At 36.6% G+C, this 15721-nt stretch overlaps 2 protein-coding genes across 2 annotated transcripts; both read left to right on the top strand.

Moving 5' to 3' along the window:
• Positions 1–1336: 1336 nt before the first annotated feature.
• LOC106391718 (phosphoenolpyruvate carboxylase 2-like) lies at positions 1337–7325 on the top strand. Its single transcript, XM_048755236.1, has 9 exons — positions 1337–1984; positions 2727–3118; positions 3197–3281; positions 3568–3790; positions 3877–3980; positions 4053–4137; positions 4630–5783; positions 6431–6817; positions 6893–7325. The coding sequence occupies exons 1-9, from the start codon at positions 1817–1819 to the stop codon at positions 7187–7189; spliced, it is 2895 nt and encodes a 964-aa protein (XP_048611193.1). The 5' UTR covers positions 1337–1816; the 3' UTR covers positions 7190–7325.
• A 4165-nt stretch (positions 7326–11490) lies between these two features.
• Positions 11491–15331, top strand: LOC106392278 (protein trichome birefringence-like 39). The gene is made up of 5 exons (XM_013833088.3): positions 11491–11849; positions 11932–12103; positions 14023–14198; positions 14288–14446; positions 14922–15331. The coding sequence occupies exons 1-5, from the start codon at positions 11539–11541 to the stop codon at positions 15211–15213; spliced, it is 1110 nt and encodes a 369-aa protein (XP_013688542.1). The 5' UTR covers positions 11491–11538; the 3' UTR covers positions 15214–15331.
• The last annotated feature ends 390 nt before the right edge of the window (positions 15332–15721 follow it).

The raw sequence follows: 15721 nt of genomic DNA, 5'->3' as shown, positions 1-15721 counted from the left end.
AAATTTAATTGAAAAGTATTATATTAAATTAATATCACAAATTTAAAAATATTTTAAAAATGTTTTTAAAAGAAATATTCATTTCTATTTATAATTTAAAAATGAAAATATATTATCTATTCAGCACATAAATTATGACTTATTTCATTAGTAATTTTGTTTTAATTTAGACAACTTAGAAGTAATACTTTTAAATGCTTTTACCATGTAATATAATTAATTACACATCCCTTCATAGATGAAACATTTAATCTTTATTCATATCGTATACATAAGATTTTAGTGTACTGTTATTAACGTCTGTGTATTCTTTGAGTTAAAAACCAATTCAATTTATTATTTAAACATTTATACTAAATTGGTTTTATTAATCACTTTATACCAAATTCTCTATTATGTAGATTCAACTAAATTTAATTTTTTATATATTTCAAATTTAAAAATAAAATAAAAATTATGTAAATTATTGTTACATAATAATGTTTTTAAAATAAATTTTATTACAAAAATACAAAATTTATAAATTTTATAGTAATAATATTATACTCCACACAAATATTATTATAAAACTACATAATATATAACACCAAATTATATTAATTTATTGATATATTTTATTGTATAATCAAAAATATTTTAGTATTAAAGAAAACCCGCACTACCCGTGCGGGTCAAGATCTAGTAAGCTCTTAATCCGAGTTTTAACTCATTCAACTAGAACTACTTTTTTTTTTGATAAACTCTATCGGCTGATCCGGTCGGCCTCGGGAAGAACACACTTAGAACTACATTTTTGTAGACAAGATCTTATTTATTTTATAAAATACTTCTACCTAATTTAATTAAATGATTTTTTCTTGTTAATGGTTAAATCAAATTTTAGTTCAGATAACTTGCATGATAAACTTTGTCTAGTTTATTTATTTCTTGCATGCATGATTTGAAGAGAGGAAGAAAAACCCGATAACACACCTTTTTACCTTTTGATTATCCAAGTTAATTACGGACTAAAATTCGACTCGTCACTCAACGAATAACAAAAAAAGAAGAAGTTAGAAGTATTTTACAAAAGGTAAAATCTGGTCTACAAATGCAGTTATGGTCGAATGAGTTAAACACTATGCTTTAAAACTGTGTTAGATATTTAAACCATAAAGTATGTAGAAAAATGAAAAAGGAATTTTTTTTATGAAATGGAAGGAATATATAGCTGTGGAAATATTATTATATGCTGGAAAACATTGTAATCATATAGTGAAATTAAATATTGACAAAAAAAAATAACTGACAAAAAAAATTAAATAGATTTTTATACGAGAAAAAAAAGGAAGAGAAAAGTTTCGGCTATAAATACGCTATAACTACCAATTCATATCGAGTGGACTAGCTTTCTCTACTGAGATTTTTCCAAGGCTTCAAACTCTTTTTAGAAAACCAAAAAAAACAAAAACACTGAAACTTTGATCACATGACTCTTCTCTTTCCATTGTCTTCCTCGTGAAAGAAACTTCTCGTTCTTTTTTTTTCTCTCTCTTCTCAAACTTGTTCCACGGGATACTCCCACTCTACTACGCCACTCGTTTTGCTTTTCTTGTTATTTTTAATCTCCTCATTATCCCTAATTAATTAAAAAACCGAATCTTTTTTTATTTGACTTGTTTCACTTCCAGCATTATCGGGTTTGATACTCCTCAATTTTCGCCGATTGTATCAATCTAGAAACATCCGGGGAGATTAAAGGGGTTTCTTTATTAGGTTTGATATTAAAAAGGTGTGTGTGTGAGAGAGAGAGAGAGAGAGAGGATAACCATCAACCATGGCCACGGGAAGTTTGAAGAAGATGGGTTCCATAGATGCTCAGCTCAGGCTTATTGCTCCTGCTAAGGTCTCTGAAGACGACAAGCTTGTGGAGTACGATGCTCTCTTGCTGGATCGGTTTCTCGATATTCTCCAGGATTTGCATGGCGAAGAAGTCAGAGAATTCGTACGTTTCCTTCTCTCATCCTCACTCTTTTCTCAACTTGTTATCTACGAAACAGAGCATAGAGTTCTGTCTTAAAAATCTGAACTTTATACATTTAGGTTAGCTCATCAAAAATTCACGACATGGGTTTGTTGTTTCTCCTTAAACTATCCCAAAAGTTCAAACCTTTTGGTGAAATCAGGCAGATCAGACACACTCTGCATCAAAGAAACTGAGTTTTGTCTTAAAACAGGGCATAGAGTTTTGTCTTAAAAATCTGAACTTTGAGATGCATTTAGGTCAACCCATCAAAAATCACAACATGGGTTTATTGTTTCTCCTTAAACCATCCCAAAAGTCCAAACCTTTTAGTGAAATGAGGTAGATCAGACACAGACACACTCTGCATCAGACACGCTGAGTTCTGTCTTAAAAATTTGAACTCTGAGATACATTTAGGTTTGTTCATGTGGGTTTGTTTGTTTGCTGCTTAAACCATCCCAAAAGTCCAAACCTTTTAGTGAAATGAGGTAGATCAGACACAGACACAATCTGCATCAGACACACTGAGTTCTGTCTTAAAAATTTGAACTTTGAGATATATTTAGGTTTGTTCATGTGGGTTTGTTGTTCCTGCTTAAGCTATCTCAAAAGGTCAAACCTTTATGGTGAAATCTAGCAGATTAGTAATGAGACACACTGAGGTTGTTTATACTTTAACGTTCTGACTCAGACAATGTTTTTGTGTATTTTTGTCTAAAAGGTTCAAGAGTGCTACGAGGTAGCCGCTGATTACGACGGGAACCGCAACACTGCTAAGCTAGAGGAGCTCGGAAACATGCTGACGTCTCTGGACCCAGGAGACTCAATCGTTGTCACGAAGTCATTCTCCAACATGCTTAGCTTGGCTAACTTGGCCGAGGAAGTCCAGATTGCATACAGGCGCAGGATCAAGAAGCTTAAGAAAGGTGACTTCGCTGATGAGGCATCCGCAACAACTGAATCCGATATTGAAGAGACTCTCAAGAGGCTGTTGCAGCTTAACAAGACTCCTGAAGAGGTCTTTGATGCTCTCAAGAACCAGACTCTTGACTTGGTCTTAACTGCTCATCCTACTCAATCTGTTCGCCGGTCTTTGCTCCAAAAGTTTGGAAGGTTTGTTCTGAGTCACAGCCATTATTGGTTTCTTGTGTCTTTGTTTCACTGATGTGTTTTGTTTTTGAATGTTTCTAGGATTCGTGATTGCTTGACACAGCTATATGCAAAAGACATTACTCCTGATGATAAACAAGAACTCGATGAAGCTCTTCAACGAGAGGTGTAATACATATACAAACAAAGAACTCTTTTTATTACATGAAACTAAAGAGTTTTAAGAATTTTAAATATGATGTTCTTTTTATCTTTAAGAAAAAATTAGTTTACATTGGGACATTATTATTTTTCTATATTAACTTTATCAGTTTGGATTAAAAAAAAAACACTATAAATGTATTTTTTTGTAGTTTCATTCGTTTTGATTTGGTTTAACAATTTCACTTTGTATACATAAACAAACAAAGAACTCTTTTTATTACTAAAACTCTGTGTTTTGTTGCAACCAGATTCAAGCTGCTTTCCGCACGGATGAGATCAGAAGAACTCCGCCTACACCACAAGATGAGATGAGAGCAGGGATGAGCTACTTCCACGAGACAATCTGGAAAGGAGTTCCTAAATTCCTGAGACGTGTTGACACTGCTTTGAAGAACATTGGAATCAACGAGCGTGTTCCCTACAATGCACCTCTCATTCAGTTCTCTTCTTGGATGGGTGGAGACCGTGATGGTACCTATACACTCTTATTACTTCTTTGTCCTCTTGAAAACATGAACTGGTTTTAAATTACTAAACATGTCTTAATCTCACCACAGGAAACCCTCGAGTGACTCCTGAAGTTACAAGAGATGTATGCTTACTAGCTAGAATGATGGCTGCTAATCTCTACTTCTCCCAGATTGAAGATCTCATGTTTGAGGTAATAATGGAAAGTGACAGTTGAAGATCTTATGTTAGTAGCATTGATCTTAATTTTTGGTTTTGTTTGCAGATGTCCATGTGGCGTTGCAATGAAGAACTTCGTGTACGTGCAGAAGTTCAAAGGTGTGCCAAAAGAGATGCCAAACACTATATAGGTATGTGTGTGTTAAACCTTCTCTCAAGCTTCTTCTAACAGTTTGTTATACTCCCTCTGTTAAATGCACAAAACATTAACCAAAAAAAACATTAAGAAACATTAACATATAAATTAAGAAACATTAAGAAAGTTATTACTATTTTTTTAAAAAAGTATAAATTAATATATAAATTAAGTCACAAATCAAAAATAAGTCTTATATTATTTGATTGCTCATACCATATTCAATAGAAGTAAAAGTTAATTACCTACAATATGAAAACTTCTTATATTTTAAAACAAACAAATTTCTCTTAAATTAATTATAATATGGAGTAGTAAATTGATATATAAATTAAGTATTTTAAACCAATCAAAAATAAGTCTATTATTTGATTGGTCAAACTATATTCAATAAAATTAAAAGTTACCTACAAATATGAAAAAAAAAACAAAATTTTCGTAAACTACTTATAATATGAAATGTTTGATGTGTGTTCTGTTTTTGTAGAGTTTTGGAAACAAATCCCTTCAAATGAGCCATACAGAGCTATACTCGGAGACGTTAGGGACAAACTCTACAACACGCGCGAGCGTGCGCGTCAGCTCTTGTCAAGCGGAGTCTCAGACATTCCTGAAGACTCTGTCTTCACCAGTGTGGACCAGTTCTTGGAGCCGCTTGAGCTTTGCTACAGGTCGCTATGCGACTGTGGAGACAGACCTATAGCCGATGGAAGCCTGCTAGACTTCTTGCGCCAAGTGTCTACCTTCGGACTCGCCCTTGTGAAGCTCGACATCCGTCAAGAATCCGACAGACACACCGATGTTTTAGACGCGATCACGCAGCACTTGGGCATAGGATCTTACAAAGAATGGTCGGAGGACAAAAGACAAGAGTGGCTCTTATCCGAGCTGAGCGGGAAACGCCCCCTCTTCGGACACGACCTTCCCAAAACCGAGGAGATTGCTGACGTGTTGGACACGTTCAAAGTCATCTCCGAGCTTCCTCACGATAGCTTCGGCGCGTACATCATCTCGATGGCCACTGCTCCATCAGACGTCCTCGCTGTCGAGCTATTACAACGTGAATGTGGAATCACTCATCCTCTCAGAGTCGTCCCCTTGTTCGAGAAGCTAGCCGATTTAGAAAACGCTCCTGCTTCGGTCGCGCGTCTCTTCTCCATAGAATGGTACAGGAACCGAATCAACGGCAAGCAAGAAGTCATGATCGGGTACTCAGACTCAGGCAAAGACGCGGGACGTTTATCCGCGGCGTGGCAGCTGTACAAGACGCAAGAGGAGCTGGTGAAGGTGGCCAAAGAGTACGGAGTGAAGCTGACTATGTTTCACGGGAGAGGTGGGACTGTTGGGAGAGGAGGCGGGCCGACGCATCTCGCTATCTTGTCTCAGCCGCCGGATACGATCCACGGGCAGCTTAGGGTGACGGTTCAGGGGGAAGTTATTGAGCAGTCTTTTGGAGAGGAGCATTTGTGTTTCAGGACGCTTCAGCGTTTCACTGCTGCTACGCTTGAGCATGGGATGAATCCGCCTGTTTCTCCTAAGCCTGAGTGGCGTGTTCTTATGGATGAGATGGCTGTGATTGCTACTGAAGAGTATCGGTCTGTTGTCTTCAAGGAGCCTCGTTTCGTTGAGTACTTCCGTCTGGTAAGTTCTTTAACCTTACACACTTACTAGGCGTGATTATTTTTGTCTGAACCGGCCGAACCGAACCAACTTTATAGTTTGTTCGGTTAGGAGTTCGGTTTGATTTGGTAGGTTAAAAAGAAATTCGGTTTTTGGTTCGGTTTTGGCAATCACTTAGTTCGGTTTTCTTAAATAAATATATAGCCGCACCAAGCCAAAACCCAAACCGAAATAACCAAAATTAACCAAAAGAACTTATCCAAATTTTTTGGTTAAGTTTGGTTATTTTGGTCAGGAGTTTGGTTCGATTCGGTAGGTTTTTAAAAATTCGGTCTTCGGTTCAGTTTACTTCGGTTTTCTTTAGAAAATATTACCACACCATACCAAAAACCCCGAACCGAACTAACCAAATTTCGAACCAAACTAACCAAATTTCGAACCAAACTAATCAAAAATAACCAAAATTATCTGGAATTTTAACAAAATGATCTAACCAAAATAAAAAAAATTAGGTAGGATTTCAAAAACCAAAAACCAAACCGAAATTTATTTTTGGTTAATTCGGTAAGATTTATGTTGAACCGAACTAACAGAGAGAACCGAATCGGCAGGCTACACTTGTCCTTACTTTTTGTTTTTTTCTTTAACCAACTCTACTTGTGTTACAGGCAACACCTGAGCTTGAGTATGGAAGGATGAACATAGGAAGCAGACCATCAAAGCGAAAACCAAGCGGAGGCATTGAATCTCTACGTGCAATCCCATGGATCTTTGCCTGGACTCAGACAAGGTTTCACTTGCCGGTCTGGCTAGGCTTTGGATCAGCGTTCAAACGCGTGATCCAGAAAGACGCCAAGAATCTCAACATGCTGAAAGAGATGTACAACCAGTGGCCTTTCTTCCGCGTCACAATCGATCTAGTCGAAATGGTTTTCGCCAAAGGAGACCCTGGGATCGCTGCTCTCTACGACCGTCTCCTCGTCTCTGAAGAGCTTCAACCCTTTGGTGAACAGCTTCGTGTCAACTACCAAGAGACAAGACGCCTCCTCCTCCAGGTATGACTTAGACGTTCAGACAGGTTCTTAATCTTGGTTCGGTTTTATGATTTTTTTTTTTTTTGCCTTGACTAGGTGGCTGGTCACAAGGACATTCTTGAAGGTGATCCTTACTTGAGGCAAAGGCTGCAGCTGCGTGACCCATACATCACGACGTTGAACGTGTGCCAAGCCTATACTCTCAAGCAGATACGTGACCCGAGCTTCCACGTCAAAGTGAGGCCACACTTGTCTAAGGACTACATGGAGTCTAGTAAACCAGCGGCTGAGCTAGTTAAGCTGAATCCTAAGAGTGAGTACGCACCTGGACTTGAAGACACTGTTATCCTCACCATGAAGGGTATAGCCGCCGGTATGCAGAATACCGGGTAAGGAATGTGAAGTAAACCGGCTTTGTACCATTCTCTAAAATCTATCTATCTCTGCTATGTAATATTTATTCTACGATGTGTTAAATCTCTCTGAATCCTCCGTACGCTTTCTTATGAATATGATAATTTCTGGCTAATGTTTTTGAGCTTTTCCTATTAAAGGGTGAAAGAACTAAATGAGTAAAAATAGAGGCTAATCTGTTATTAACGAAATAATAACTAAGGTTTTAAAGTGAAGAACAACTTTGTTCTACTCCAATATGTTTAGACTTTAGTAAACAACTAAACATCATAGCTTTTTTTAAATCGGAATTTTTTTTTGGATTTTAACGAGGATTTACAATACAAGTACGATAGAGTGAAATATGTTTTCACCGTGAGGTGTTTCAACATTTTTACAATGGGTTAAAAATAATAAATTATTTTGGTCCACTAAAAGTAAATTCAATAAAACTAATATTTATTAGGCAAACGGCTATAATTTATTGAATGCAAAACGGCTATAATTTATTGAATGCAACGGCATAATTTTTTGTAAATAAATAGAAGGAGAACAAAGCAGTGAAGAACTCATTACAATTAGAGGCAGAGAGTTGAGAAAGACAATGCTTGAATTCCCATGGAAACAGAGTCTTCGATCTGATTTTATCACAGAAACAACAACACAACGACCATTGTCTGATTATGCTCTCACCCGACGTCTTTTCTTCATCAGAAACTGATTAGCAAGGTATGAAATTCTATACTAACCACAAGCTTCTTGAACTTTTTTTTATAATAGTAACAAAACGTTTTACTAACCCATAAACTGATTTGTAAAGTAATTTTTTTTGTCAAAGCATTGTTTTCACTACAAATTTTTTTAAAAAAACTTTCAAACTTTGAGGGGGAAAACTCTATATTATTTGATTGATAGTGAGATTTGCGAAAACATATAGAACATTACATCCTGTCATTAGTTGATTGTTAGAGATTGTTTTTTCTTTGTAAACACGTTTGATCATTTACTTCTCATAATCAATCTAGTAATAAAATAGTTTCTCTCTCTCTCTCTCTCGTATTTCCAAGTTTTCTAAAAAAAACTCAATGCCTCATTTGCTTTTTTTTTTCTCATCATAAAATTTGTTTTATTCAAGATTTTCAGGGGAAATTCTATATTACTTGATTGTTAATGAAAAACTATGTGTAATTTGTGAAAACGTATAGAACATATCGCCCTGTCATTGATCGATGATCGTTAGAGACGTTATGATTTATTTGATTGACACTTATTATCACTTAGTTACTCATAATCAATCTCGGAATAAAGCAGTTTTCCCTTTCGTTTTTTTTCCCTAAAAATCATTGTCTTTCTTGCTTTCTTGTTTTCTGCCTAAATGATTTCTTTACTTGCTTTTTGTTTTTGTTTTTGTTTCCTTTGATTCTTTTGCTTATATTATTGCTTGTGTTTGCTGCTTTCATATTGGTGGAGGGGATGAGAAATCTGCTAGTGGGAAAGATGTAACAGAGACATCAACCATCTTCCATTGACGTCTTTAGTTTGGGTTCTAACATGCTACACACCTTGACGATGTTGTTGTCTCGGTAAAAACTGTTACACACCTTGACGATGTTGTTGTCTCGGTAAAAACTGTTCATGTCTCTTGTACTGAATTTAGATTTTTTTTAATCAAAAAGGGTTCTTGATTGTATGAGCATCTAACAATGCCCATTTAAAGATTAAAGTTATATGTTTCTGAAGATTTGTTTGGTTCTTTTTGGCAGGAGAATTGACAATTACAGCTATCTTGAGGAATTCAAATCAGGACTTAGGGGATGAGAGGAAAGAGGCTGCTGATTAGTCTTGAAAGCATATGAGGTATTCTATCTATACGCATAGTGGTTATTGATCACTGGACATCATCTGTTTTGGTCGCTTTACTATTTGAGTTTTTCCTTTTATAGATTGCTACTAGTGCTGCTGAGGCTAAAATTCCTCCTACACATCCTATCAGAATATTGGGTTTGGCTTTTTTGTTCTTGATGCACTGAACTGATTTGTGTGCACACGCTGCAGCGTAACTGGACAAACATGTTTCAAGAACAACTGAACTTGCGGTGAATAAATAGTGAAATGTAGAGTTCCTCTGTTTCATGTATCATTATTGTGTATGTTTTTTTTTTTTTTTTTTTTTTTTTGTTATGTTAACCGAGGGTCCTAGTCTGGGGCCCAGACATCCTTCGAGGCCCGCAGCAGCCACGTCATTTCCACCCCAGAAGTAGCAGGGTGGGCCCGGGTGGCCACCTAATGATTTAACCGTAGTGGGGTGCCTTCGAACCCAGGTCGTTTATTGTGTATGTTGTACTCTGGTTTGACCGTTAGAGTGTATTGCATCATCCTGATGCATGTCTCAGACACTGTCTTTTGTTTGTAATTTGAAACCTCATTACTGTCTTCAGACACTGTCTACTTTTTTTATCATTTGTCATGGATCCAAATATAAAGTGATAATAACCAAGCTTGCATTTCTTGACATCTTCTGAACATTTACTCATTTAGCGATGTAGCCAAAGCAAGCAGAGTTAAATTCCAAAAGTTTTTATGTAAAAATAATTTTTTTTTTGTTAAAATGAAAAAAATAATAATTTGTTGAATGATGATTATGGAAAAAAATAATAATTTGTTGAATGATGATTATGGTAGGCTTTTTATATTTAAGAGAAATGATGATATATGCCTTTTGTAAAATCCTCTAGAAACTGGTGGCTTGGACAAATCATCTCTTTTACCTTTTACATTTTAAATGTGGAAATCAACACTGACAAAAAAAAAAGTGGAAATCCCCCTGTCTTAGTGTCTTGGACAGATTGTTGACATTGATGACTAAATCGATCAATCTTTGTAATGGATAGATTAATTTCTATTTTATTTATACAGCAAAATTCTTTAAAATTTTAAAATCTTGTTTAGTCACGTTTTTCTTTCTTTCTGACAAACGAATATAGAATCTGTAAAACACACAAACATTTTAAATATACCAAAATATATAATAACCGTTCAATTTCGACTAGATATGGAAGTAAAATGGAGTAAAAACACAACTCATTAAATATAGAATACAAAAAGTCAAGAATACTAAACATAGAATCAAATGATTAAAGATAACAAACAATTATTTTATCTCGTAGGTGCGTCTACATTTTGTAGTGCGTCAAGAATCCGATGAATATCAGGTTATTTCTTCATCGATTCAAGAACTTTCAAGTGCTATGAGCCCAGAGATTATCTGCTGGAGATACTACTCATTCAAGATCATGTGCATAGTTGGGGTCGCATGGAGAGTCTAAAAGAACCACTCACTATTTTTTATTTTATGGATCATTGTAAAATCATCTTTTTGTATTATAAAACTATTATACAATTTCACTTTCATGAGTTCGTCCTGGGCCTATGACTTCTCGTTTTCAACACGTCTCATAGAAATACTATTCAATCTTGTTATTTATTCATATACTATTTCATCTAGATCCACCGATATTCATTTCTTACATTTAATCACCATAATGTATGAAAAAGTAGAAGAAATTTTCCATAATCACCGGCGAAAAGATGATGATGAGAAGTTGTGCAGATACTTTTCGGTTGTCTCCACATGTATTCACACTCTTGCATCATATGAAAGTTATATAATATATCTGCAAAAAGATTTATAAGAATTTTGTTTAGGCACGAATGTATACACATTCTTTGTTCATTATTCCAATGGGTATTACAACAATTATTACGATTATATTACCGAATGTTTAAATAGTACATTGGAGAATACATGGCTCTTCAAACGGTGTAAAGTCAAAATCGGTCCCATATGTATTGTATATACACGTACGTATAAAACGGTGTAAAGTCAAAGTCGCTCTCAAGAACTAAATTTCAAGAAGTTATATTCCATTTTTCGTTCTTTTGCATCCATTACCTAAATGTATGTACATGTAAATTTCAAGAAGTTATATTTACACTCTCGATATCATGTACGTGTCAGTTTTTGCTTTGTCTAAACAGTAAACGTTTGAAGTAAAAATATATACGTAACATACTGCCTGCGATCCAGTTACAAATATGAAATTTCAACTTTTCTTACAGCTAAAACAAAATATCTAAATTATTGTGAAAATAGATTTCCATCAGTAAAAATGCTGGAACGTACCTAGTACTTGTTTCTTGTTCCCCCTTCCCATGTGACGTGTACAATCAATCTTTCTCACTTTCTTTCTTTCTCTCTTTTGGGGTTTGGACTATTATATAACAATACTGCCTAAGACACCCTTCCCACACCAATCACTCACTCTCAGATCAAAGAAAATTGAGAGAAAATGGGTTTCTCATCCCAAGAGAACAGTTCTTTCTTCTTTTTCTTCTTCTTCTTCTTTCTCCTATGTCTCTCCACAGTCTCTGCTTACACCAACGCAAGCAGCAACAATAGTTCTGAAGCAGTAAGAAGAGAGCTACGTTCTGGGCGATGCAACTGGTTTAAAGGGAGTTGGGTTTATGACGTAAAGTATCCACTTTACGATCCTTATAAATGTCCGTTCATAGATCCACAGTTTAACTGCAAGAAGTATGGTCGTCCCGACAATCTTTACCTTAAGTATCGATGGCAGCCATCTTCTTGTTCTCTCCCCAGGTACTACACTCTTCTTACATTCTTTAATTCTACGTTTTGGTTTTGATTCATATTGATTCAATATCAAACTTGTATTTGTCAGATTCAATGGGTTGTATTTCTTGAGGAAGATGAAAGGGAAGAAGATAATGTTCGTTGGAGATTCACTAAGCACAAACATGTGGCAGTCTCTAGCTTGTCTAATTCATGCTTGGGTTCCTAATGCTCGTTACACTCTTCTTCGCCAAAAGGGTCTCGCTTCACTCACCTTCGAGGTTTGTTCATTTTTAATTATATTTTTTTCGTCTAATTAAAAATTTACTAAAATACTTTTTTTTTTTTAACACAACTTGTTTTCATTAATCATTAACTTTCACGAGTACAATAACTAGAGGGAATTAAACATCCTCTTTGATTAAAAAGATAAACAACATAAGCTAAATGAGATAACCCTTCATAAAAAGTTGACAGCGAATTCGAGACGAATCTTGAATGCGTCGATAAAACCTTCACGTCCAGCTGAAAGATAGTCACATAATGTGACGTTGAAAGCCAGCTCTCACCTACGAGAAACCCAAAAGTAATCTCGGTTGCCTCTTCAGGTCCCGTAGAGACCGCTACACAAGAAGACAGACCGGTAGAGAAACTAAAGCCAGAACTCAGCAATAGAACTGAGAAAGTGTATCCTTTCATTGAAAGAAGGTATGAGATCCACTCCTTATGAGAGGAGGGTAGAACAAGCAACCAAGATGTTCCCGACGAATCCAACGGAAAACACTTCATAACTAAAAGATATATCATTATGCGCAATTTAAAGGGACCAATGAATCCACCGGAAATCCTTTGCGACTTAGCCAAAATCAATGCAACCATGTCCATTTTTGAACTGTGTTTACCTGAGCTAAGCCGTGAGCTGATAATATCAGCAGTATCATAGTGAGTCTGGCCCAAAAACTTATCATTAGCAATCCAAAGACAAGCCAACGAACGGTTGTATACGGTTGTGGAAAGTCGCCGGCGGCATCCAAATGGCCAACGATTGAGAACGGGGGAGCATCAGGCGGTGAACCGGAGCAGTCAGCACATCTGGCGGGACAGGTCGGAGATAGCTTAAGTACTTCGCCACAATGGCGGGTCTCGTCGATAGCAGATGTCTTCGCAGCACCGGTGGAGAAATGAAATGGAAAAGGTTTGGATGGAAGAGGAGGCGGTTTCCAGCGAGGATCTACAAACACAGAGCCTTGAGTTACAGATCTGACGCACCAGGAGTAGGAGCCACAGCACCAAGGAACACGCAGAACGGAGGAGCAGCGGCAAGGAATACGAGGAGCGGAGAACCCGCTTGACATTGCTTTCCGGGAATCCCCAGATAAGCGGACAGCATAAGAGACGGTGGACTTTAGGAGCACGCTTGAACCCAAACGATTTGAAACAGTAGTAGTAATGGTGGAGACGAACAACGCGGCAGTCGCGTCAGAGACGAACGGAGCAGCAGTCACGGCAGAGATGAACGGAACAGCAGCGGCGATGGAAAGAGAAGCAGAGTTGAAACGAGACATCAAGGGAGACGGACGAAGACGACGCCGGCGAGCTAGGTCGCTGCCGGCGTCGACGAAGCTAAGGAGAAACGGCGCCTCGATTTCCGTGGCAGGGAGAGACGAGCTAGGGCGAATCCTCCGTCGTTTTGTTTACTAAAATACTTATCCATTTAAAATAGTACAGTATAATATTAATTGAGGTATGATTCTTTTATGTAGAAGTTAATTTGTTTTTCAGCTTTATAGTGCGGAAAGTTTTTCCTAACGTTTAATTAGGATAAAGTAAATTATATAAAGGAAATGGGTTAAAGTTTCTGTTTCTTTGTCTCTTTTGATTTGATATAAATATTATGTTATCATGAGCTTTGCTAAAGCTTTTTATTCATTCTTGTTTTAAAAATAGTAGTGGTCATTACTCATTACAACAGAATGAGCACAGCATTTAAGAGATGAAACGTGATTAGTGGCTTATTTCTCAAAAAGAGAGCGCCTCCGAATATCATGTCATGCTATGAACTTATGATCATGAGCCACGCAAAAGATATGTCCGATTATTTAGTAATCATTTGAGTCATGGGCGAAAATACAATAAGGTTGAAATTGTATTTTATGTATTTTATTTAGTGAAAATGATTAGAAAAGTGGTACGGTCGCAGGAATATGGAGTGACGTTGAAGCTATACAGAACGCAGTTCTTAGTGGATTTAGATTCTGAGAAAGTTGGGAGAGTGCTTAAGCTGGATTCCATTAAACAAGGCAGATTGTGGAGAGGCATGGACGTCTTGGTTTTCAACAGTTGGCATTGGTGGACACACACCGGTCACATCCAGCCGTACACTTTCTTTTGCTTTGTTTTTGTTTTTTTGAGAATTTTTTTACGCATTTGATGATGACGTCTACGTGTGTGTTTGTGTGGACCAGGTGGGATTACATGGAAGATGGGAAGAGACTGTACAAAGACATGAACAGGCTGGTCGCTTATTACAAAGGTATGACCACTTGGTCTCGATGGGTTAATGCTTTTGTCGATCCGTCTAAGACCAAAGTCTTCTTCAATGGCGTTTCTCCTACTCACTACGAGTAAGTAAATTAATAAAAAAACTTCTTTATTCGGTTAATCTTGTTGCTTATGAAAGTGAGTAAAATCTCAATGCATCAATACAATATATTTTAAGGACTATGAAAAGTTAATTTTAGTAGATGAAGAAGTTTTTCTAATAGATAGTGAATATTGGATTTTGAACTTGTATTAATATATACGAATTTTAAAAATTGTAATTTATTCATTCACATAGTCAATTTGAAACGATTATTTGTCTTACTTGTGTTTACCCTCTTAAGTTCATTTGTTCTTTTTGTATTTGATTCACGTTTATTCACATCAAATCTGATATTCTTTTGTTAATTGGTTTAGTTTCACAAAGGTCTTGTGATGTTTAATGCTAAGCAATTGTTAGTTATTAACTTGATAATATTTTGATACCAAACCTCATTTAGGTCATTATGGTTATGCTATTTTAAAACATTACCTAGGCATTAATACATTTGTTTGCAGGGGGAAGGATTGGGGAGAACCAATGAAGACATGTAAGAGTCAAACACAGCCATTCTACGGGAGGAAGTATCCAGGAGGGATACCAATGGCTTGGGTAGTTTTAGCCAAAGTGATGATGAGATTGAAGAAACCGGTCCACTGGCTCGACATAACCGGTCTGTCTCAGCTTCGTAAAGATGCTCATCCTTCTGCTTTCAGTGGGAACCATCCTGGGAATGACTGTAGCCATTGGTGTCTTCCTGGTTTACCTGATACTTGGAACATACTCTTTTACTCTAAACTTTTCTCTTGAAACCTATCTACCTTTATTTTACCAATGTATTAGTTACTCAATAACTACCTATATTTTTTTTAGTTAATCTTGAGTTGGGTCGCTTGATTCTTGAATGAAATAACGTTTTAGATACCAACGTGACTATGCATGCACAAGAACTACGTGAAATGTAACAAAAGAGACTCAAATGCTCTGTAGGGATTTTCCAAGTTATTCGGCTGACTATTGGGCCTACAAGAAACAAATGGGCCTACTTGATAACTAAAAGAGCCTGGTTCTCGTAGTTGTAACCGACCGATCCGAAGAGTTCAGATAAAATTAACCGGTGAGAACGGTAAGGCAAGACGGCAAGAAGCTCTCCTATACCACCACGTGTAATAGTACGGAACGACACGTGTGGAAAACCGAGATGATTGGCTTAGTAAACATTAAAGTTGATCTCTTCACACAAAGCTGAGTCATTATATGTTCTTACACGTTTGCAATAGCCTTCTCAACACGTCACACACCGCCCGTAATATTTTCT

This window comes from Brassica napus, chromosome C4 (assembly GCF_020379485.1).
Source record: "Brassica napus cultivar Da-Ae chromosome C4, Da-Ae, whole genome shotgun sequence".
Classification (NCBI taxonomy): Eukaryota; Viridiplantae; Streptophyta; class Magnoliopsida; order Brassicales; family Brassicaceae; genus Brassica; species Brassica napus.
This window is presented reverse-complemented; position numbering and strand designations above follow the sequence as displayed.

Bases quoted from the DNA above. Each gene is read 5' to 3' on its own strand.
- LOC106391718 (XM_048755236.1), top strand. From the start codon at position 1,817: ATGGCCACGGGAAGTTTGAAGAAGATGGGTTCCATAGATGCTCAGCTC. The intron at 3,119-3,196 runs GTTTGTTCTGAG...GAATGTTTCTAG, and splicing joins TTGCTCCAAAAGTTTGGAAG to GATTCGTGATTGCTTGACAC. The intron at 3,981-4,052 runs GTAATAATGGAA...TTTTGTTTGCAG, and splicing joins TTGAAGATCTCATGTTTGAG to ATGTCCATGTGGCGTTGCAA.
- LOC106392278 (XM_013833088.3), top strand. From the start codon at position 11,539: ATGGGTTTCTCATCCCAAGAGAACAGTTCTTTCTTCTTTTTCTTCTTC. The intron at 11,850-11,931 runs GTACTACACTCT...TGTATTTGTCAG, and splicing joins TCTTCTTGTTCTCTCCCCAG to ATTCAATGGGTTGTATTTCT. The intron at 14,447-14,921 runs GTAAGTAAATTA...ATTTGTTTGCAG, and splicing joins GTTTCTCCTACTCACTACGA to GGGGAAGGATTGGGGAGAAC.